This window comes from Oxyura jamaicensis, chromosome 13 (genome assembly GCF_011077185.1).
Source record: "Oxyura jamaicensis isolate SHBP4307 breed ruddy duck chromosome 13, BPBGC_Ojam_1.0, whole genome shotgun sequence".
Classification (NCBI taxonomy): domain Eukaryota; kingdom Metazoa; phylum Chordata; class Aves; order Anseriformes; family Anatidae; genus Oxyura; species Oxyura jamaicensis.
Window position 1 is genome coordinate 6,504,755 of NC_048905.1, and position 24,724 is coordinate 6,529,478.

General features: G+C 44.1%; 1 protein-coding gene across 1 annotated transcript in view; it reads left to right on the forward strand.

The window, feature by feature from the left end:
- CTNNA1 (catenin alpha 1) overlaps positions 1-24,724 on the forward strand; it is a 97,999-nt gene that overhangs the window by 14,247 nt on the left and 59,028 nt on the right. Inside the window, exon 6 of the mRNA XM_035338302.1 lies at positions 1,517-1,720. Coding sequence (XP_035194193.1) covers positions 1,517-1,720 — 204 coding nt within the window. The remainder of the gene's footprint in view (positions 1-1,516; positions 1,721-24,724) is intronic.

Here is a 24,724-nt window from a genome sequence, read left to right on the forward strand (position 1 = left end):
TAATCTAATTCAGACCATTTAATATGATTTCTGATATGTGCTCATATTTTACTATATGAGCTTTCTAATGGCCAGGGACTTTTTTTTTTCCAGCCTGTGTTAAGCTTCTGAGCTTTTAGTTCTGTGTGGCCCGACTCCCTGATAGCAGCAGGGCTTGTTCAGCAGGCTGGCCTGAATGGGCATTGTGTGCGAGGGCTTTGTCTGCTCATCCTTGCCAAAGGAGACGGACAAAACAAATGTGTTCAGGTTCTCTGCAGATGTTATCCCTGCACTTCATTTCCTGTTAACATTTGAGTGCTATTGTGCTCTTGTAATAGAGGTTGTGCACACGCCCTCCCAAATACTTCAGTGTTTCTACTGGGCTGGTAAAATATTAAGTGATTACCAGAAGATAACAAGATAATCACTATGTGTCATTTATATGGTGCAGTTTTGGAGTTGTAGCGTACCACCATTGGAGTGTCTGCATGGCGAAAATGTTCAGGAGAAACTGGGACTGTTAGAAGAACGTGTGCTGTGGCTAAACCTGCTGTGAAGGCCGTGTGGTTACTCAGCAGGGAGACTAATTGTACTGACAGTAATGTTGAGGTTAGCTAGTGTACAAACTGAGTGCGGAAAACTCCTTTTTGAAGAAACTTTGGGGCTGCTTTCATAAGAAGTTAGCAACATCTTCCCCTCCCACTCACTTAATTGGAAGAAACCCTACACAAACCAGCAAACTTTGAAATGGCCAAATCATGTTCCTTAAACTGCAGAACCTGTTTATTTAAACTGCCTGGAAGTACTCCCAAGGTGATGTACGTTCCACACAGCTGCTGCTTGGTGAGCGTTCTATAGGGGCTGATATTGGCCCCTTGAAAAGTAGATGCTTAAGGCTGAATAAGCAGTATTGATGTTTCTCAATACGATCTGTGCTTACTAATAATCTTTCAAGATAAAGCTGTGATAGTCTTCTGCCATGAAGAAATCTGTTTCTGTGCTATTTTAAACATTGATGTTGATGTTTCACTTGAATATTTGAGAATGCTGTTATATTTACCTGTATAATTGCTTACTGGTGAAAGGAGGAGTGGATAAACTAGGACACCAGAGTGCTACATATAGGACTAATTTTGGACATTTGTTTTTCATGTTTTTTGTTCATTATGAGGTAATTATATCTGACAAGTTTAAATAGTGAAGGCATGTCCAGATTGACATGTAGTTAAAAAGAGTTCTGTATTTGAACTTTATTTGTCCTGGCACATTTGATTTTGCCATTCATATAATGAGACTTCTTGTGGCCAAGTTTGGTTTAGCTGTCAAAGCAGCACAAGAAATGACTTGCAACTTAATGTGATGGGGGACCTTTTAGTAATTTTACTGAGCTACTCAAGAAAATCACTCTTGGTGCCAGAATGTCGTTTGCTTTTCATGCTTGATCAGGGGGTTGCTGTAAGTGTTGGTCTTTCTGATGACTTAACAGTAACATACTGCTCAGTCTGATATCTAACTTCCAAAACCTTTATTTTACCAGAAACAAATTATTGTGGATCCATCGACCTTCAGTGAGGAGCGTTTTAGGCCTTCCCTGGAAGAGCGCCTGGAGAGCATCATTAGCGGAGCAGCCCTGATGGCTGATTCATCCTGCACACGTGATGACCGACGGGAACGGATAGTTGCAGAGTGTAATGCAGTGCGACAGGCCTTGCAGGATCTACTTTCAGAGTACATGGGGAATGTGAGTATCTTCTGTTCTGTTTGTTTATTTAGTTTTTCTGGTTTTAGCTCCCTGAGATAATCCAAAATGGGAGAGTCAAAGCTGTGGGTCTTGAAGCTGATTTGTTCTACTCCCAAACAGGATTTGAGCATTAACCAGGAGTCCTGAAAGGTTTGTCAGAAGGTCAGCACGGAGGCAGAATCAAACATAGATTTAAATCATCTGTGATACTTACCTTAAAATTGATCTCTGTTCTATTGTCGTCATACTACTGTTTTTAGGTTATGATTCTTACATAGTGGTTTGGGTGGAAATTCTATAGAATTAGGCTGTCTTCCCCCTCAGTTTGCATGAAGTAACTAGGCCTATGAAAAAAGTAGTGTTTTTTAACTTTTTTTGAAGCTTGGAAAGTTTAAATGTGTGAACTTTTTAGCTAAAGGCATAGGTTTTCAGAATCAAGTTAATTGCAGTTCCTATTCCATTAGATCAGAAGTGATATAGAAAATTAAAGCTGAAATATTTAGTAGGAAATTTGGAGAGGAGTTTGATATAAATATTGAACTGAGCAGCTTTCCTCCAGTGTTTGTGCATTACACTACACGTAACGTACATATAGTATTTGGAGCTCAAGTGTGTTTCTACAGTTGGAAGAAGTGTTATGTCATGAAGATGAGCTTCTGTGTTTGAAGGCATCATGCTGTAATATCAGATGCTGCCTCTTTTTTCCTTAGCCCAGGGGTTTTTAATTTTAATAGCTTTAGCAGTGTTGAGTGATAAGCTTGGGATTTCATAAGAGTCTTTAAGCTTAATCGGGTTTTTAAACATAAATATTGTAACAGGGAATTGATTTCAGGTGAAAAGTTGCGGGAATGACAACAGTGAGATGGTTTGTAGCATCATGACAACTAAGATTGACTGAAGAAATCATAAGGGGATGAGGTGAAGCCTTATTTAGACTTCTGAGCATGTTTTAGGTAAAACTTAGCTCAGAGATTTTCTTTAGAAGGCAGAATTTATTTAGCAAGGTTGCTGTGTTAGGTACCTTACCTCCTTATCTGTGATTCTGCTGTCTTTGGTGAAAGCTACTTCAGCATGAAATAAGTGGTCCGAAGTCTGCGTGTGCGACTTAGGTGGTGTTATTTGGAGAACAGAGGCGTGCAGTGAAAGGTAGAAATAAAACGAGGGTTTCTGTTTACCAGTGGAAGACAAGGACAAAGTAATTGAACAAAACTGAAAGACAAGTCCCACATAGCCTGTGGGCTGAGCTAGGTGCTTCATGTAGTCTTTCTTAATTGCTTGTGAAAGTAGCTTGTGCTTGGCATTGATATTATATAGAACTGGAGATGGCAGCTGGGGAGCAAACCACCACGTTGCGCCCTTTGAAATGCCTTTCAGAGCAGGGTGTTTTATTAGTATATGAGGCATCCGTAGTAATCCCTCAAACAAATGTGCTGCTGGATTGGATGCAGGCCTATCAGCACGACTGAGGACAAAACATCCACCAAACACTAATTAAAAATGTGGAGGAAGTAAGTGCTCAGTCTTGCGCACAACAGATTTGGTTGCATTTCTCTCCTTGATAGATGGTCAATACCCACGTAAGATCTCAGAGCTTTGACTTCCTTGTGCCATAATGCCTATCTTGCTCCTCTGGCTGTGTACTCTTGTCTCCGTTATGCAAGTTAAAGTAATCACGCCGAGATGGAAAGAATGTATTCCCTATGTTATCTCTTTTAACACATTGTGAAATTAGTGGAGCATACTGAATTTTTTAAAGTCACTGCTATGTTGTGATTGTAGACAGTGTAGTTGGGAAAATGAGATTAGAAATTCAGTGAAATGGAGTGGAAAAAGCAATAGATAAATTATGGTGAAAATGTGGGATGGTGTGTGAAAATCCATACTGAGGGTAGAAAAAAAAATAGGATGATGAAGCTGAAGAATGAATAATAGCTGGGAACCTATAAAAGCGTTTGGTTCATCTACAGGAAGAGCGGGGATGTGCTACTTTTAATGTTTCCTCTGCTATCACTGTATTGTGCGTGTATGAGATACCAACAGCCACAGCACCCAGCCATCTCCTGTTGTGCATTTCTCCATCCTACCTTTAAAGATAGAAATGAATTGGGCATTAAATCTGTTAATTGCACAATACTTGCAGTGCATCATAAATGTTGAACAGCAGAATAAGAGCAGGAGACCTGTTTTTTTCAAAGAGAAAACGGGGATGAGCAATACTCTGAAAAGGTTGAAGTACAGGAATATCTTGAGGCAGATCCCCTTTTAGTTTTAAATGCCTTCTGTTTTAGTGACTTCCTCTAGCTTCTGGGCTTTCTTTCAGATCTCTGGTAATAAAAAGGCTTTTTCCACAGGTAGTTTATAACTCAAAGTTTAGTGTTTTGGACCCATGGTTTAACTGTCTCTTTGGGCCTGTCCCCGAGGGTTCTGTAAGTCTTCAAGCGTTGCTGGCTGTGTTATGATGTGTGGCAGAAACTTCTGTCTGAAAACAATTTTCAGTAGTAAAGAAATTGAATCACAGGTTCCCTTGACCCTTGCATTTGCTGGCACAGTGACAAAACCTATAGCTAGAAGAAGGGCAAAAGTTGCTCGTTCCCTAGTTTGTTATCGAAGTTAGTATCTTTTTTTCTTAGATTGGTGTCCGTCTTATTTCCTTTTCTATCTGGCACACCTGTTACAACTATTTTCAAAACAGAAGACTACCCCAATTTGGTCAGACTAAATTTACATCAAGGCCAGAATCCTGTCTTGAGAGCAGTGAATGGCAGATGCCTACAGGAAAGAGAACAGTAACAAGGGAAGGATGTAGTCTGACTTGCCCAGAATAGCTCCCAGATGCCAGCAGTCTGTAGCTCAGATAATTCCAGAGCTGGCATTGCTGACTGTGTAATAGCTCGTGCTGGACTTTTCCCCCATGAATCTCTAGTTTCTTTCTGAACCCTCATGAACTTGCAGCACCCATAAGCTGGAAGGCTCCTTGCTAAAGAAGATGAATCTTGTCGCATGAAGCAGCATCTCCTTTTGTTTGAAGCAGAGTGCCTTTCTGTCTGTTCGGTTTGCTGTTCCCTCCATCTGATTTCAGAAGAGACTGAGCAGTTATTCCCTGCTTACCCTTCTCTGTGCCATACCATGTAGCAGACTTCTGCCTCCTCTTTCCCAGAATGAAGTGTCCTAGTTTTATTAGTTGCTTGCCATAAGGAAGACGTTCAACACCACCTTTCAGCTTTGGCTGGGCCCTCGTTGCTAAACAGCACGGTGCAGTAGGATGGGGTTTGTAGGGGGAAGGAGGACTCGATGCCTGCCTAGATCTGTCTCTCTGACAGAATTTTGCATCAGCTGGTTGTAGCCTGGTCCTGAGGGCTGGGTGCTGGTTAGTGTTTGGTGCGAGGGTGGCTGCACCAAACTTGCTTAGGGTCAATGACGCCTTGCTTAGGGTCATTCAGAGGGGCTGATGAAACTGCTACGTGAAGATTTAGCTTCTCAGTCATAGTTGTTGGGGTCAGTTTTTGTGAATGTTAAGTCAGATTGTCTTTCCCTTGTGCATCGCTTAATACTTCTGTCTGTTGAACTTCATCCACCATTTTATTAGCTGGTGCCTTGATTTATATCCTAAAAATGCCAACTGTTCATCCCTTAATTGTAGCATTCAATTTTTAGTGTTTTTTTTCTTCTTCATCTTCCATTTTCCCCCAAGGAGAGCTGGCTTCCATTACGGCTCTCGCTCATTTCAGCTCATGATTCCAACAGAAAATAGTTTTCCTTTTTAAACTAGCACTGCAGATCCCTCCAGGATTCAAATAGCAAACACGAATATCTGAGTGTGATATTTTTTTTTATTACTTTGAGTAAGCTTTATACTTATTGCTAGTGCTGAATGGCACAGCGAGAATGGGGAGGTTTAACAAAATTCATTATTGATTCTGACTAGCACTGTAAAAGTGGAGTAGTCCAAGGTCTTGGATCCGAGATCAACTGCCTAGAATGCAATAAATTGCCCGCTTCAGTCACAGCTGAATTTGTAATATAACTAATCGATGGCGAGAGCCAGACCTTTGTGTGGTGCTGTATTTGGGAGCTCACGGTGTATATTTTATTAATGAAATGAAAAAAAAATAAATTCAAAGCATATGCAAGCCTGGTTGGTCATTGATAACAGACTTTGAGACAGGAGGACAGAACAAAGCATCTCCTTGAATGTTGTTCAAGTTCAGTGTTACACCAAGGAAGAAGTTGGTAAGAGAGCTGGCATTTAGAGTTCAGGAGTAGGCACAGAAGATGGTTTTTATTGTATTTTGTTACAACTTCATAATCTTACCTGGGTAGATATTGATTGGCTCCAGTTTGGCCCAAATAAAATATACGATGCAGAAGGTTTTTGGCAGTACTAGTAACTTATCCCGGTCTTGCCCTTATGCTGGCAGGTGGTGCAATATCTTCCTCAGCATACAGAGCAGTTATAGTGCTTGTTTTTGCTTTTCTGTGCTGTATTGGTCAACTCTACCTCAAATTTACGCACACAGCGTTCGTCACAAGTTATCTAAAGTAGTTAAAGGGAATTCATAAAAAAGAACAGTGGGCTGATCAGAGCCAAAACACTTCTGCATCTTCAAGAAGCAGGTACGTAGGATGGAGAGGTAACGTGTCCAGCAGCCACAAAAACCCACAAACCTCAAGTTGTGACAGCGTGTGCTCTGTGCGGTAACTCTCCATGGGTATTATTAGTGCAGAGCTCGGGCAGCTTGTCTTCATCTCAGTGACTGTGTTAAGTATGGGAGGCATACAAGGTCATATTTTTTGAGGATGGGGTTTCGCAGATTAGAAAGTGCAGGATGTCAGCTGGAAGCTAAACCAGAAATTTTCAGTCTGCTCTGTTTGACTACACTGAACTTGAAAAAGACACCAATTTGCTGTGCTGGGCTATCTGATTGACATGTAAGACTGAAAATGAGGACTTCCTTCGGCTTTTTTGACAGTCCACTTTTATTGTTTGACAGAGAGGCTTTGGAGGAATGGGGGCTGTTAGGTTTCTTTCTGTGAACACTGCTTTAGAGCCATTTGGCAGCAGTAATCACAGGTGTTCAGATCTATTTAGTATGCACAGAAAGGTGCAGAGAGGTCTCATTTTGAAGTCTATTCCGTACCCCACTGATTTCTAATGCCTCTAACTACCCTTTCAGGCAGCCACAAGTAACTCAGACTCGTACTTGCATAAAGTTTGTCAGAAACTCTAGTTTGGCTAGCGTGGAATGTGAACCCAGAGCCCCATTGTGTACAACATGCTCTTGTACAATAAAATCCCTTGTTACTACATTTGGAAACGATAAATCATGTTACATAAAGTAGCTTGACAGGTCCTATTTCAACGGGAATTTTAATGCTTTCATATTATCATTCTGACTGTGTCCTTGACTGTCTGGATTGCATTAGAGGTGCTTGGCAGCAAATGGAGAAAAACCATTTGGGGCCAGCTCCAGAGCAGGCATTTCAGGCACAGATTATTTCAGCCGATCTTTCCAGTTTCCATTTTCTGCTTGGCCTGAAGCAGGGTGTGTCTGGGGGGTGATGTTTGTATTTCTTTTAATATTGGTTTTTAGCACAGCTTGAAGGTAAGCGGGGCAGTTGAACCCCAGGCTGCTGCACTGCACTGCCTGGGAGGAGCTCCTGCGTGCCGGCGGGAGTGCCGCGGCTCTCAGGATACCTGAAGTAGTTCTCAACACTTCTGGTTTTAGACTTGTTGGTCTCGTGATTTACTAAGTGCTTGTTTTTCACATTGTTTCTGTGTTCAGCACAGCTACAAAAACGTGGTTCTCCAAACAAGTGCACTGTTTTCCTGATCTTAATTGCACTGGTTTGCTTTTCTTTCCTAAAGCTTCCTTGAGCATCTCCGGTGCTTGAAAATGAAAGGGCAAGAGTGTACCTAGCTCCCGTCTTCAGTATGTTTTGGGAGGAGTGATTTTGCCTTCAGAATGACCATTAAGGGTGTTTTGACTCCTGACACGTGTGACTTATAGAATGGAGATGGGTTTTCACTCTGAATTTGCCTATTAATAATGGTGACCCATGGCCTATTAATATTATTATTAATAATGGTGACCCACAGCTTTATATTCTCATTAAGCTTGGAAAGGAACACATGAATTTTCATGACTGTTAAACTTGTGTACGATATATCTGTGCATTTGGAAGGGCTCTTGCATAGCCCTTTCAAGCAACTGTTTCTGTGGAAATAGCTACGAAGTAAAATGTCAGACTGATCCATATTTATGATAGATGCTGATAAAAATCTGCCTTGAGATAATCTACACTTCTTTTTTAATATTGTTTCTGTCAGTTTAAGACACTTGAATGCTGAAGTGCTGGACATGGCTTGAAAGCCTCGCTGGATTCTCCTGTCGTGGAATTTGCTGCTCAGGAAAGGGAGCTGTGCTGTTGTGCTGGGGGCTGATGGCCATAGACGTTACTGGTTTGACAAAGATGATGCTTTTAAAAATAAGAAGTTTCTGAAGTGATATTGTTTTTAAGCTTGTAATGCTTACAGGGTGATGTAGAGTAAATAACTGAGCACGCTTGGAGTGAATTCTGAGTATGATGAGAATTTCACGTGGCATTAATTGGGTGGTTTTGAGCCACAAAGATGAGCTTCCAGGTTGCTTACGGAGGGCGTTCTGGAAACTCTACTTTCTTACATTGTAACACGAGGCCTATGGAAAGAAATGGAAGAATTAAAAAATCCTGAGTACTTCTTTAGGCAGCCTTTGCGCTGCGCAGTGGAAATGCATTCCTTAATGAAGAATGACTGTCTTAAGGCACCCTGAAGAGAATTCAGGAAAGCCCAAGTCACACCTGAAGTCTGGTTCCCGGATGGGTTCAGCAGCCTGTTGAAGTCTGCAGTCATTGCTCTCCTCCGTGTGCTGCACTCCTCCCATGCTAACCATTTTGTGTCAAACAGCAGCAATAACTTTTAAACAGAAGAGATTTGACAGCTGCTGGAATTTAGTCTGAACTGTATTGTGTAGCTGGTCTCTACTTGCAGCCTTTACGCTCTTTTCAGCATTTTGTTGTAGATTCTAAGTACACAAAAAAAAGGGGGAAGGTTGCTGCCCTTTGAGGAGCAGCTGAATTCTGCTGAAGTCTAATGCAATCCTTAAACTTGAGGGCGGAGTCCTGCGGGTACCTCGTGTGGCAGTGAAGGCGTGCATCCCACCTGCCCCTACCCTTCAGGTTTGTAATGGTGGAATGTCCATTTTTCCTTTCTTGTTAGGCATGTGCTATCCCCAGTGCTAACACATCTAGTATTTCCTAATACTACATAACAAATACAGACCCTTCTTGATTTAATGTTGTTCAGGTGGCATTTAGGATCATAGAATATCAGAGTTGGAAGGGACCCACAAAGATCATCAGGTCCAATTCCTGGGTCCCCAAAGGACTGACCCCCCCAAAAAAAAAAAAAAAATCATAGTGTGTTGTCCAAATACTTATTGAAGATTGGTGGCAGGAAGACTTGAAATAATAAGCTGTGCCCACTTGATCGTGGTCTGGTGCTAGGTGTTTAGCAGCATTTCACTTACGCTGAGCTGTAAACCATTTTACATAAGTGTGCTATAATGTTATGCGTGGATTCTCCTTAGAATTCTATGTTTTGTGACTTAGTCCACTTTAAAATTCTGCTGTTTTGTAGGAAAATATTTGAACTTTATCTGCCTACGTAAGATAATATATTTAGTTGCCAACTGTGAAGCTTTATTCAGTGATACTTGAGTACTCTCTCAAAGCCAAAATCAGGGAGTATAGATAGAACAGAGCGTGTAAGTTTGCACAGTGACTGCTCATCTGTGGATAAACAGCCTTTTAGCCTCTGGCAGGATCATGCTCTCAGTGTGCAGAAGTATTACACACACAACTGGGCTTTTTAATTTCTCTCCCTGGAAGAAAGGGATGATGGAATTATTACAACACTGGAATGCTACACTTTGTGCATTACAACAAAATACTTGCATCTCAAGTCCTGGATTCCCCTTTTTTCCTTTAGCCGTGCTCTAATACAAACTTCGGATTAAGTTCCTATCTTCCTGCACAATGGGATTTAGAAGATGAGTGAGAGAAAGGACAGTCACTGCGTGCTCACACCTGGCTCTGTTATTGTCTGCTAACAGTAATATCCTCCCCGGTTCTCTGGTGATAGGCAAAATTGTTAAGCTCTTTTTTCTCTTTTTTTTTTTTGCTTGCTTATATCTCTTCACTTCTAACAAGACCTCTGTGCAGGTAGTGCAGGTTTTGACCAGAACGCGGAGGATCTGTTCTAGGTGGGGTGGTACTTACCATCTAGACGGTGTTCTTTGCCTAACCTGTTGTATCCTGTTCAGGAAAGCTGACGTTCTGTAACGCTCATAATGTCTCCTGGAGCTCCAGACCTACTTTGTCCCGGAAAGTCAGCTGAATCAATACAGAATAATTAGCACTTGTGGCTTATCCAAGTAGTGGCAGCCCTCTTGAATGTAAATAGAGGCAGAAGAGTGACTTAATCCTCCTCTAGCGTGAGGAAAGGATGAGGGTGAAGCCGTAACTTAAAAAGCTGTTGAGATAGAGAAAAATTTGGTTTCCCTCTGGTTTGCACAGGGCCGTGTTTCTGCAGCAGGAGGGACAAGAGGGGGAGGCAAATGGGCAGAGGAGAGGCAGCGCAGAAACAACTTGTATGTGCCAGGGCTCAGACCCCTTCTGCTCAGAGCTCTGTGAAAGGACTCGCTTTGTGCCTGTGGAGGCTGCTTACTCAGAAAGCCAAGGTTATGGTTGCTGAATTGGTACAGCAACAAAGCTCTGGGCTTTCAGGCTGAGAACTTCCCTGCAAAGGTGCGCTAAAAGATGCATTTTTCTCAGTGCCAATTAAAAATAAAACCAACAATCGTTTCCCTGGGCATCCAGCCATGAGGGGAGAGGCAGGGCACTTGCGAAATTAGCGGGAGTCAGTGAAAAGGCAAAGTCCCATCCATCTAAGCGTGCCTTCACAAGGGGCCGTGCCTTTATTACGGTGTGTGTGTCTTGCCCTACCTATGGTCTGTGTGTTTCAGGCTGAACTTAAACGTTGTGTGATGTGCAGCTGTTCGTGGGTTACTGACTCATCCTGCATGTATGTTAGTCTTTGACTGTCAGAAACAGGCTCTTGCCATTCATAGGGTGCTCTGCTGCTTCCATATGTGGCCAGAAAAAATAAAAGCTTCTCAGCTCTGAATTTTCTCTGTATGCCCGAGGTGCTGTCATCTGTGTTTTACTGAATGTGGTAACTCAAATGGATGTTATCAGTTACTTTATAAAACCTGTGGAAAAAGCTTGAAAAATGAAGCCTGATAGTACTTAGGAAAATACAAAGGCTTTGAAAGCAGAAGGTGTTTTTCTGTTCCCCTCAGCTTTGTAGGTACAGCATCTCGAGAGCGAGGTAGCTCTGTGCAGCAAAGGGAGCTCAGGGGTGTGCAGGGCAATGATTTGAGAGCTGAGTTCCAGCTCTTGTGCATGCAGACAAGTTCGTCCTGCTGCTTGCAGACTGGTTTATTAGTTGGGGCAGGCAAAGGTGTTCTGGCAGCATGCAGGTGTGTGCCTGGAGGGGGGTTTCTCTGGCCCTTCTGCTTTTTGCTTGCTCCAGATTCGCATTCTAGCTTGCCTTTCATCTGCCTGACTTCCATGGAATAGGTTTTAGTCTCTTATTTAAAAGATGGACTCATTGGAAAAATAAAAGGAAGATGTACTTTTTATTGCCTTTGTGCTAAGTTAATTGAATTTTGGACTGTGATTCTGACCTACAAGTAGGGCAGGCAGTTTTTAATGACAAAGTTAGGATTTTACAATGTAGTGAGAGGCCGTACATAGGGGCAGTTGGGGCAAGTCAGGGCATTTAAGACCTTAAAATATATGAGACCAGATAAGTCTGGTATTTTTAAATGTATTGATGCTGTCTTGATGTGTGAATACAGTTGTCGCTGTTCGTGTCTTTAGTTCTCTTTGAGAGAAACATTAAGGAATGCTGGAGATCCTGAAGTGTCTTCCTGTGACTTGTTTCGTGACACCCCTCGCTTACGTGCTCGAGATTTATCTACATTTCGAGTTTTTTTTTCTTCCCTGGTACCAACTTGTCACCACTTCTGTTGATGGGTTTCAGGTACGCTCTGGAAGGTGCTCGTTAGCAACTTCAGTATATCATGCTTTTAAAAAATCCTGATTCCTCATTAGAGAGAGAACCCAGGGCTAGTTTGCAGCCCCCCCAGTGTGCCTTCCATGCCCTGTTTGGAGGTTGTGATGGACACTTCTCATTTTCAGGCAACAGAATTACAGCTACAGCCCTGAGCATCAGTGGTGGCCCAAGCCCTAATACCTCCATCTACTTGGTAACCTCTTTCCAACGTAATACTGCGTATTGTTTTTAAGGATGCATTAACTTTTTTTCAGAACATCTTCATTAGCACTCACCACGTGCCAGCAAAGTCCAGCAAGTAATTCTGCTGCGGCAGAGGCTGAGCAGCTGGCTGTGTTACAGCATCCAGCCAGGTGGCTTTTGTGTCAGGTTTAAATTCCCTAATTCCCTCTTTTTTTTTTCTTTTTTTTTTGGAGCAGGAGGGTGGTGGAGGTCATTTGGTCATTTGTGTATCTTCCCTACCTCACTGCTCAGCTTCTTGGGCTGTGTAGGGAGAAATTTCCTGAGCCTCTGGCCATACCCTGCATGCCCCTCTGGCAGCCTGGGGCTTGCTCGCTTATCCCTGTGGCAGCTTTGAACCTTTACTTTGAGGACAACTTCAGAAGAATTGTCTTTACTGAGTCATTTCGGGGGAAGAAGGTGACAGGAGAGCTCTGATGTCAACTACAAAATAAGACTGCAGCTCTATCACTTGATACTGTTCCCCTTAAATGCCAAAATGTGAATTTCCTTAGAGGCAGAATGAGTTCTTGGGCACTTCTCCAGGAGTCAAAGAATCCCAATTCTAGAGGTCAGTGGACTGAAAAAAGCCAAGAAAATGAGAAGTTAATGCGGAAATAACTGAAATGAGGCTTAGGTGGGGGAAAAAGAGAACTGAAGCCATTCTGTCTTGCACCTGAGCAGTTGACCCTTTGGAGCTAATGGCCTGCGAGGCGGTCACATTCCTTCCTGTGGGACCTATTAAATCAGATCTGTGACTGAGAGAGGCAGGGTCTTCCCAGGCTTCCAAATTTACGTTCCTAGGCTGAGTCGGAAGAGCCAGTTTGAAGCAGGCTTTGTATCACAGGGCTCTTGCAGCGGGCGCTGAGCCCCCTGCCCAGGCTGACGGCAGTGCCGGGGCCGGGTGGGTGCCACCTTCTCCTCCCGCTGCTCGGATGTGCACGGGTGCTGCAAATGAGGCGATGGGAGCTGCTGCTAAAAGGGTCGAGGAGACCTGAGGAGGAAATGTGTGTGTAGAGGAAATGGTAGTAATTAAGCAGCAAATCTGCATGGCCTCGGACTCCCCATATACTCTGAAGACTTACAGATAATGTAAGCGTCTTTTTGGTGACAGACGCTGAAATCTCTAAACTTCTGCGTTTTTATCTTCAGCTGCTTTTATGGAGCTGTGAAAACATCTCCTGGTGTTGTCAGGCGTTGGGAACATCTCCCCCCTCCTGCTCCCCCAAATCAGCTGGAGTTCAGGAAACCTTGCTGAAAGGGCAAGGCTATATCAAGCGTACAGGGGACTTGTGCTGCCCCAGAGTGTTCCTGGTGTCATTTCTAGCAGACAGATTAATTTATCTTACGCTTTTCGTAGCCTTCCTCCGTGGCTTTGGTTATATTCCCCCCTTTCTGAAGCAGGGTGTGTGTAAAGGAAAGTGTCTGTTCAGTACCAGGCTGTAGCGAGCTCTGTGTTCGGTTAAAGCTTACTGCTTGGTGTGAAACTGAATTTAACCAACTGTGTTTTTCAGATCATTATCAGCTTAAGTGCATTCAATTTCCCTGTTTCGCTGCACCAGATTGTACAGTTCTGTACATTAATTGTTTGTTTTGAATAGCTGCTTCTTTATCATCTCTCATGATAATTTAAGTCATCTGTCTAATGATTTCTTTGCAAGTAGCGGCTGCTACAATACAAATGCGAGGTACCTCTGCATCCCCTATTTGTCTGATTCGCTTTGCTTCCTTTTTCTGAACACTTAGATGATGCCACGGTACCGCTCTGCCTCAGATGTGCTGACTGTTCCTAAATGGTTTATTTCCTTTGACACCAGTTTTCTTTTGAAGAAGGGCAGCCACTTTGTATGTGTCAGGCTTGTGCTAGAATTTTAAATACTTTAATGCATCCTCATTATCTGCAAGGGTGGTTGTCTAATTAGTTAACTTAGTAAATAATGGCTTGATAGTGTCTCTGCAAAGTATGACATTATGCAGGGCACCGTTTAGTGCCTTTTTACTCCTGGACAGTTCCTCGGGAGTCGCTTGCTTTAGGTAAGTGGAGGAGCTATGAGGTTGCTGGCTTTCTTTAGCATCAGCGTGGTCAGCCAGGTTGTTCTTGGTTGAAGAGATTTCCTCTCCTGTGGAAGGAAGTGAAGTTACCGAGATCTGTGTGTAGGAGGGAGAGGAGATGTTTCTCCAGCTTTTCGGTGCTGGTAAGGCACCAAAGGTGCTCGTTAGCTAGTCCCTCGGCAGTTAGTCAGCTTTTGGTGCTATTTCTAGTTATTTCGGAGCCTCTTGCTTCCTGTCAAAGACAACTTCATGTCTAGTTCTTCGTTGCTATGTTGCAGGGTAAGCATGCTGAATCCTTTTCTACAGGAAATACTTAAAAATCTGTCACAAACTAAGGCTATTTATATTTCTAATAATGAATAAAGGATACATTAATTCTAGCTTTGAATGTCTTATGACTGTATGGGTAGGATTGTTTTATTATCTGTTTCTCTGAGCTGTCTTGCCAGGAGTTAGGTGGCTTTATTCCCAGATTTATAATGCATTCTCTTCCTCTTGGAAAGGGCATATGCTGTCTTGGCTCACTGTTTTTAATTTGAGTTTTGCAGGGGTCTGTGTTGTTCCAATTTTAGTTGTTCTATTTCTAAAGCCTTTCACATGCATGTAAAGTATGATAAAAACTAAAATATTTCAAGGCTTTTACAATGACTTTGGGTGTAAGCTTCAGACTGCTTTTCATACTTCTGGATATATCTATTAGTTTGTGTAATTCACAAAGGGGAAACTTGAGATATTCTTTAGACTAGGTTACTAATTAACATAAAAATGAAAAATTAAGCCTGTAAAAAGAGACTCCACGGTAGCAGATTACTCACCACCCCCAGCAGCTGTCTTGTGGCTCAGCAGCACTTTGTCCCTCTGATTTGGTATTCTGGGATGTTCCCCCATCCATCCTTCCACGCCGATCTACCCAGCGATACTGCAAGTGAGACAAATTGACCTGTGTCCAAGCTCAACTAGCTGTCATTCAACAAACCCGCAGGTGGGGAAACAGCCGTAGGTATTGACAAAACATTGTGCTGCCCTCCTGGAGCTCATCCGCTGTCAGTCGAGGGTGGTTTGGATCAGGCCTCACCCGATGGCTCTGCGATCAGAGGTGGTCCAGCGCAGTTCTCGTCTGCAAGGAGGAGCTCTCCGGGGCTAAAACGGAGCTTTTAGCAGCAATTTGGGTACTTCTCTGGGGTCTGAGCAGACCCACCTCATAAAGCTGCAGAGTTTTCTTTTCACTACAGAACCGTGCCGATTCACCAGTTTTCCACTGCATATTGTCTTTTTGCTTTCTGCTGGACTGAGGGAGAGCTGGGCTTGAAGCCCTGGTCCGGGAGGAAATCCCCCCCGTCGGCTTGGCACAGCAGGGAGCAGCCTGAGCCCGGCATCCTGAGCACTCCCGGCAGGGGAAGGGCGGTGGGGAGAAGAAGGAAGGAATACAACAGGTCTGCAAACGCACTTGGAGGTGCAGTAGGGCACTGAGCCCACTGCAAAATAACCTCTTTGCAGCTGGAGTCCTGTAAAGGAGAGCTTGGGTGCTTCTCCTTCCTACCTGATGTCTGGTTGTGAACTGATGGAGGTGTCCAGGGAGGGTGGGTGCAGAAGGAGTTTGCTGCTTGAGGAGGGGTGGGGGAAGCCTGCCAGATTTAACCAGTTTCAAGTTAGAGCCTTGTAGCCTGGCTGTCAGAGCTCAACTGAAAAATGTTCAAGGTAATAAGTACAAACCTCTTACATTTTGCAAAAGATTCTGGATGTGTTTGCCTTGTTAATGCTGGGTCGAAATTTTGCTTTTAGAGGTTGTCCTAACAGTGCCTAAGTCCTGGTTTTGCCCCTGAATCACGTTTTTATGTAAACTAGGAAAACTCAGAGTGTGCTATACTGCCCATTTCAGCTTTCTTTTTGGCTTTTAAGGGGATGAGGATGCATGCTGAGACAGGTTGACTTCCCTAGCATTACTTCCCATCTGTATGGCTAAATGTTTTTGCCTCTGCGGTGAAAATGTGTTGCAGAGGTATAGAGCCTGTACGTGTGTTATGAAACCCATGCCCTTGACTTCTTTAGATAAAAGAATAAGCCTCAAGAGAAGACTGCTAACTCCATTACCTGGTAAAGCTCTTTCGCAAACATTCTGTACCAGTTTAATCTGTTCTATTTTCCAGACCAGAGATCTTTTTCATCTCTTCCCCTCCTCCCCAAGATCAGTAGTGAATATAATGGTAAAAAATTACTTTGTGCTGTTGCAATATCATTTTTCCCTCAAGAAATAATACATCGATAGCACTGCACAGTAATTTTAAAGCTTTGATTTCACCTTTGCTTATAGGAGCACTTGCTCAGTTACTATTGCCTGCGAAGACATTTGAATGAAACTGGTAGTTACCCGTGCAGCTGGAGCCCACGCAGGGTCTGCGTGTGCGGATGTATGCACAGGTTAGTTATTTAGGAACTGGGCTCCTGCCTGGGCTTGGAATGAAGCTTGCCACTTCATGAAGAGATGAGCTGCTTCCAAACCAGCCCTGTGTCTCTGGTGGTGCACCAGCCCTAGTATTTTCCAGTGCTTCCAGCATTGCCCTTGAGTGGCAGTTCTGGAGCAAGGTACGCAGGAGTAGGAATGGGTTTTAGCCTGGGGTGGTCCTGAAGATTTTGGTGAGCTGTCGTTAAAGATAAAATGTTGTGAAATTTGGTAGACGAGTAATTAGTGTGTTCTCCTGATCTTCCTGTTAGGGAACAGACTGTGCGGGAGTAAAACTGCAAATTGTAGTGCTCCGATGAGGAAGTAAGACTTCCAGAGCATTTTATATTAATGGAAAGACTACAAATATGTTACTAATTTGAAATATCTGTTTCAAAGGCAGTAGAATGTTTTTGATAAAAGATAATGGTAAAATAGGCCTTTCCCAGTGCATTGCATTTGAATTTTTTTAAGAAACTTGTCAAAACATAAATCTATCTATGTAATGGCCTTGGAAGAAGCTGTTTTATTAATCAAAAAAGTTCTTTCTTCTGTTCAGAATGTGTTTTTTTGAGTCAGATCCCGGGAACCTATTGTCGTTTATCGCCTATTGTGCTTGGTCTGTGAGCAGTCTTTGTCAAGTATGTGGTCTTGTTACTTAGTCCGGATCCTTTCACTAGTTTAAAACATGTCTTGCATAAGCAAATGTAGGAAGCTCCATATAAACAAAACCCGGGATAAAAATTAGTAACAGTTCAGCGTAGTTTACCCACTTAAAGCAGGGTATGGCACCTCAGCAACACTTAGGCTGGCTGGAGGTTTAGATGACCAGGCAATACCCAAGGTGCAGGACAGATGGCCTGCAGCTGCTAATAGGTAAAAAGCTCGCAAATAGGTGGTTGGGAAGTAGGCGCACAGCCTAACCGGACACAGGTTAGGGTAAGATGTGACCAGATGTGGTTTATACAGATGAAAATAACATGAAGTTATCAGCATAATACTGGAGGAGCCTGGTACCACGATTACATCTCTGTGCTGTGTGCAGGTCCCCATCAGCTGAGGCACAAACCCTTCTGCAGACGGAACTGCTGGAAGTTTTGTCTGCACTGCCTAGGAAAACTTCCTTGCTATTGATTATTATTGGGGGGGGGGATTTAACTTTCTGGTTTATATGTTACTTGCAGTTAGGACCCCAAGGACACTGGTTGTGTATACTTTGTGTTGTTTCATGTGCACTTCACTGTGTCACATCTTCATTACAGTTTTTACACTTTCTTTACGTGTATAGAATTAAGTATTTTAGAGGAATGGACTGGCTGGGTTGTTTCATTATTTACCTGATCTCATCTTTGAGTGGGTCCCTCTGCTTTCCTGGGTTCCCAGCTGCAGTCTGACGGTCAGCGAGGACGGACTATGTTGCTACCCCGACCGTTACGGTGCGGGCTGTGGTCAGGGGAGTTGCAGTGAACAGAAGGAATGTGCTGTGATGTAGTTAAGTTTGTATAAACAACTGAAACTGTTTTTTGCTGATGATCACTTACTAATTTGCCTGATAAAGATGACTGGTTTTGAATAAATGGACAGTGAAAATAGGTGTCCGAGAGTTCCTCTTCTGATGATGCAGCTTTACTTGGGCTTATTTAAATGATAGAGAGCCCGCTGAGAAGAAGAAGGCATTCAGCACTCTAATAGCACTGGCTCATCTGAATGTAGTATAAAACTTTTTCATGTGTCTCTGGACACTCTCATTGGCACGCTTTGTCAAATTAATTGTTGTCCACGGACAGTTGTAGATATGAAGGGGTAATATCCCTGAAATTTATCTGCGTGCTGCGCTGGAGTAGTTCTCCGCGTCGTCAGTGCTTTCATTTGTCTTCAGTGTTTTACGGCGTGCTGTCAGGTGGCTGTTAGTCACAGGAAGATCCCCGAGTCTTGAGCCGTGTCAGGGTACGGCACGGAGCGCTTCCAGGTCTGCACGTGATGCTGCTGTGGGTGTGCACGCAGCTGCAGCACGCCGGGACCTCGCTGCTCCTCGGGGGAGCTGTGCTGTGCCGGCTCCTGCTGGTGAGGGTAGCTCTGTGGCATGGGAGCAGAGCCTTGAATCCATTCCATAAACGCTTCTCCAATGTGGAACAAAGTGGTGGTTTTCTCCAGGTTCCAGATCTGTCAACAAATGTCTGTGTTGCCAGTGAGTCCGAAACGTGGTGTGGAAGAGGAGTCACAGCTTGTTTGGCACTTCCCTGTGCTGAGGAGATATTTCAGCTGCAGCGTGTGGCCCGTGGATACCTGGCATGCCTCACTCCTGACCGCACTGTTGCGGACTGTGTGGGTGTCCAGTCCGTTTAGCTATGGGCAGCAGATGTCCCTAATCCAAAGGAATGACACATTTCAGCTGGTCTGAAGTAGAGAATTACTCTCCGCTTCCAGGCAGACTAACACTTGGCAAAAGTTCACTCCATACGGCACGCTGAGCATGCTGCTTCGTGCTGTCAGTAAAGGACGGGCTGGAAAGTTAGCCGTCACCGTAACCTACAGGAACTTGCTGAAGGAGCAGTACTTTTTATTTTCCTCGGGACTGTTGGTGTGCTAGAGATGCAGTGCCTGCTGCTGTATTTTTTCCAGTAGTCCAGCCTAATCAATTGTGTAACCTTAACCTTTTTAAGTTTCTGGTGTCTTAGGAGTAGATGCTAATTGCAGGAAAAAGGCATCTGTCATACAGTCAGTGCTCCCTTATTTCTAAGTTTCACAGCTGCCATGGTGCTGATAGATGTCCCAGAGGTAAGTCGGTCATCTGTAGAGAAGAATATAAACAAGAGGTGGCTTTCTCTGCCTGCCTACCCTGTGGCTGTTATATTCCTGAAGGTCTGAACCCTGGAAGTATGCACTTGATACCCGTACAGCTTCCAGTTATTGAAAGGAGGAAGCAGTCTTGGCAGCCCGTGCCCCATCTCTGGCAGCAGCGCCCCAGTTTTCCGCTCCTGCCAGGTGCTGTGCTGGATGACACCTTTCTGTCCTACCCAGGAAGGCAGTGGCACAGCCGATTCCATCTGCAGGACTACCTGGAGAGATTGAAGAGGAATTCCTTCACTCTTAAATTATTCAGCCAGAATTTCAAGTATGGAGTAAATCCGAAGCCTCCGTAGACCTTGGCACAACAGCTGTGGCTGTTGGTTTGGGGATGCAGTGCTTCAGGGCTGGACTTGGTCAATAAATAGTTCCACGTCTTTACCCAGGCATCTCGTCTTATCCTAAGGGAAAACAGAGGTGGTGCTTCATCTCCCTGCTCTTTAAATGAGAGCTGGGGGACTGGGCACAGGGCCTTTGCAGCGAGCCCTGCAGTGTGGCTTTCCTACCTTGCAGGTTCATTCCAGGCTCAGCATGTGCTGAGGATGCTCCCACTGCGTGGCTCCTCCTGGGGCAGGAGAGCCGACTGGGTGAGCTCAGCGCCGATTCACGCTGAGCTGGGTGCTAACAAACCTTCCGGAAATGTCTTCACTGGAGGGGAATGCACGCGTGTTTTCCTGTTGTGAGCCGTTGTGCCGTCTCTTCGGTGACCGGAGTTCATTTACCGTCTGCGTCCTGATCCCTTTGCCCATATTCCCGCTGCTCACAGATTGGATCATTATTAGCTTTAGTAAGAGCTCGATTAATACGACAGTTTTTCTTCTCTGAAAGATTAAAATCTTAAGGTGGTATCAGGGTTGAAGGAATCTGTCTGAGGGCAGGAAATGATAGTCCCAGTTAACAGGCACATGGCTTTTGAGACAGAGGTTCAGGGTGTGTGATGGATTATTTAGGAGCTAAAGGAAAGAGCAAATAGCTCATGAGAAAAGTACTTAGTGCAGGGCTGAGCTGGATTTCATTTTCACACTCTTCTCAATATTTTTAGCTCTTTGCAAACATAAGTAGCACTACTTCTTGCAATAAGCTTTTCTGCAATATTTTGTATACTTCATAAAGGATATTTCAGGATTTCTGTAGCTGTATGGTTGGGAAGCATCTTGGAAGGACCCTTCTGCTTGAAATGTGTTTCCTGTATCTAGTGCTGGCTTTAATCTCATGCGGTCTCACAAAACCTGTTCTACCTATTAAATATGCAGTAAAGCTGTTCTGTTTGGTAGAAGATTGTATGTTTAAACAGCAGAAGTCCTCGTTGCTCTTGTATTTTAAAATTAAAAATTCAGCTGCCATGCTACCTTCGGATTCAGAGCCATTAGAATGGATTTTTCAGATTTATTCTTCTGATTATAATACAGAAAATTAATTGCTTTTGACTGTAAAGAATTGACCCATTCATTATTTAGGAACCTTCTTGATGGATGAACATTTTCTGCTTTCAGACTTTTCATGAAATAAGGCTGCTTTCTAAATGGATATAAAGCATAATACACCCATGTCAAACAGTGGAAGCACAGCACCCTTTTTTAGGGTAGAGAATTGGGAGAGAAAAGTAAAAGCACTTGGTCTAGGTTGTCTAAGTATTCAGCGTACAAGTAGTAGAGTGCTGGGAGGAAACAGGATTAACTTGCTTGAACTGCATTTAAAATAATGTAATTCCGTATTTTTTAAAGGAGGATGTACTAGTTTCTTAAAATGTCCTGGTGGTGGAGAATACCACTTTAGTTCTGCGTGTGTGTGCCACATATTGGAGAGATGACCTTGTGCTGGGCTCGAGAGAATTTGTAAGACCTTATTGGTTAAAAACAGCAGAAGAACTAAAATATTTTGGTTACCTTTAAGCCTGGTAGTGTTTGCTGAATGCCCTCAGTAGCCAAACCTCTTCAGTCATTCAGCACAGAAATAAAGGCGGAATCTAGTGAATGAGGCAATTGTAGTCAGTTTTTGTTTCACGGGATAATTCCCAGAGCACAGGGCTCCTGATGTCAAATATGACAGGTAAAGCTTTTAATAGTACAGTTGTTTTCCTACTACCTAATGGTAATGAAACTGTTGACAGGGAACAATTTAATAAAGAACCTTTTCTTATGAACATAACTTGAGGCTTTTATGGGCAGATTAATGCTTGCGCTGAGCCCTGTCCCTGGCCTGCACGCCCGCTGGGAGGAGGCGGGCGGCGCTCGCCTGGGTGTGCTTCAGTTCCCCGTCCGTTTGTGCAGTCCTCTCTGGCCAGATTCTTGAGTCTCAATTTTTTTTGCAGTTGTCTTAACACAGCCTACGTTTAAAAGCTAGCTGCTAGGGATGTTATTTCCTTGTTACTAATTGGTTTTAAGAGTTTTGCATAGTATTTTCTGAGCATTATTTTTTTTCTTACGCATCCTGCCTTTCCTTGTGACAGCAACTGGCTTTGCATTTTAGAAAGATGGCCTTTGTCTTAAAGTTGGTCTCTTTGAATGTTTAAGAAAATAGGTTTATCATGTGCTGCTTTCAAGTATGAGAAGGATTTGAGGAGTGGTTAGCCAGCTGGCATTGAGAACTTAGGAGAATTTGTTGTAGCCAAACCTTCTGCACAAGAAAAATGCAAATGCAGCTCAGGCTCAGTTACTAAACTGACTTTAGCAGGCAGCTCAGTGCATGTAGTCACCTTAGAACATCCTGAAACTCCTCCTTTTCTTCAGCTGTTATATCAAGCCTGTTAGGTTGTGTCTGTGAACTTGTCACTTGTCTACATGAGAAATTTTCCTCGTGCTATTGAAGCACAGCTTTGAACACCATGTTCATTAAGGACACCTGTCAGGGAAGTGCAGCCCGGTGTGCTTCCTGGGCTGCTGTAATTCAAAGCTGAGGCGATGTGCTGCTCGTCTGACATCTCTAAGTGGTAGGGGTCTCTTGTCCCTGCACATCTCCTGGCAGGGCAGGGCGCCCCAGCTACTGCCCTGCCAGGGGAACGAGGGTCCACGCTCCTTCCGCTGCTGTATGAGCAACTCCTGCTAGTCAAGGTGTCCTGGCTGAGAAGTGCTCTGCTTCCTGTAGCGAGCAGCCAGGGCCGTGTGTGATGCCGTGTGGCCTAAACGCAGCGTGGAAAATGTTGAGGCCCTCTGAGGCCCGAGGGACGTAGGCTGTGCTCAGTGTAAGAGCTTTGGGCACCTCTATTTGGAAAAGGAGGAAGAAAGAGGCAAATTCAGTTTTACAGTATACACAATTTTAATAACAAAATCTTTCTGTACACTGCACTTTTTTACTCCATTTTGCTCCATTGCTTGTACCCCCTCCCATCAGGAATCGGCTCGTTAACCATAACTTAATTACAGTGCGCATAGGACTCTTAATCTCTGGTTGCCACGCTGGTAGATTAGTTCACTCACTAATGTTTTCATGATGGTGAAAAGAAAAAGTGTGGTATTTTGTCTTTTTTTTAACAAAAGAGTAGTTGAAGGCTAGCAGTTTCAGTGTGTACATCACAGGTGCACAGGCCCCGTGGTGTTTTGCCCTTACATCACACAAGTTTTGTCCTGTCTGAGGCCAGATTATATCCATCAAAGCTTCTGTCACCTCTCCCTAGATCCCTCTCGGAAGGTTTTTATACCAGACACGAAGTGCTGTGCTTCCAGCTGACTCTGAGACGATCTCCAGGCATCCCGCTAGCACCGTGCTTAAAAAGCCTGGCACCGCTCTCGGTGCATGGGACTGCAGCACAGAGGGGCATGGGGAGGGAGGGAGGAGCTGCTGGGTGCTGCCTCTGGGTTTTGCTGCTGTTCCCTTGCTGCTGCTTCTTTCTGGGGGAGGAGATGTGCCATGTACCTTCCTAAACTCTTAATTTTTATGGAAAGCTGAAGATGAAATTCAGCTTTCTGGGTAGGTTTCATAGGTCTGAACAGATGGATTTTAATAGCTGTGCAGCTCGCAAAATTAAATCAACTTTATTTTCATTAAAGTAGTACAGAAATAAGCTCAGGCACATTAAAAAAACAAGCGTGAAGTGCAGATTTCTGATTAAAGCCACTGGATGTTTCCGTTGTACATGTCAGCAATAGGGGGCTGTCTTCCAAGGGGCGTCACGGGACGGGAGCTGAGACGCCGGGGATGCGTGCGGGCTGGGCCTAGCTCTGCAAAATCGGGTAACTTCTGCTTGGGGGAAAAGCAAAACAACCAAACATCGATATGGTGGCGTGAATCGTGCTTCCTTCTGATAGGAAACAGGAGCTCTGCTGCCACTAGCAGAGGAGCGCTTCAGTCGGAGGCTCAGCGCTACCCCGTTTTACTCCTGATCAAGTAATTCTTAGTTGTGTGCATTTAAACGATGATCTAATGCAGAGCGACTAACGAGAGGGGAGCTGAAAGCATTAATTCAGACCTGTTCCAACACGATGACTCAAAAATGGAGCTTGTGCTGCTGGGTTTGTGTTTCACTGACACAAGGGTGGGCAGGAGGAATCGGTGGGAATCAGTGAGGCTGGAGGAGGTCTCTGGGTGGGACAGGCAGGGGAACGAGTTTTCCTTTCTAAAAGGCCCTGAAGGCTTGAAGATGCTGTGCCAGAAGGTGGTGAGGCACCTGTAGAGCCACTTAGGATCTGTTGAAACCGAGGCTGTACAACACAGATGATATCTGGGGTGAACAATTTAACATCTCTTGTCGTCAGGCAGCGCTCATACAGGAATACCGATAACTTAAGCCAAATCATCCTGGTTCCTGTTCCCTAAACAAGGCAATTATTACAATCCCCTCTTTGGAAGAGTCACAAGCCATTGTCAGTGGAAGACTGTGACTTAAAAATGAATAAATAAAGCAAGAAGTAACAGCCTCTTGTGGTGCTCTTGTGCAGAACAGTGGCTTTCCCTGCAATCTGCTGTCCCTCCCAAGGAAGTCCCAGTTGACTTTGCTGCTCATGTTTGACCTCCTGCAGGTTTTAGCGTACCCGTTACCCTAAACGTAATGTTTATGGACTTACTCTATTTATGCCTGGAACCTGGCTTCAAATGGTTTGGGAAATGGCAGATGTGAGCCATGGCATTCGGGTATGAGCGGCTTACAATTGGGCTGGGACGCAGAAGAGGATTGAACCAGCATTGCCTGTTGGCTGGAACACCTGTCAGTACTCTTCTTGGGCAGAATTTCAAGGTGATAAGGATGGAGAGGGCTTTGGGGGAGTTGGGAAGGCAGCTCGTGGGTGCACTGGTGAAGGAGGATTGGGTTGGTACCCTTCCAACAGCCCTG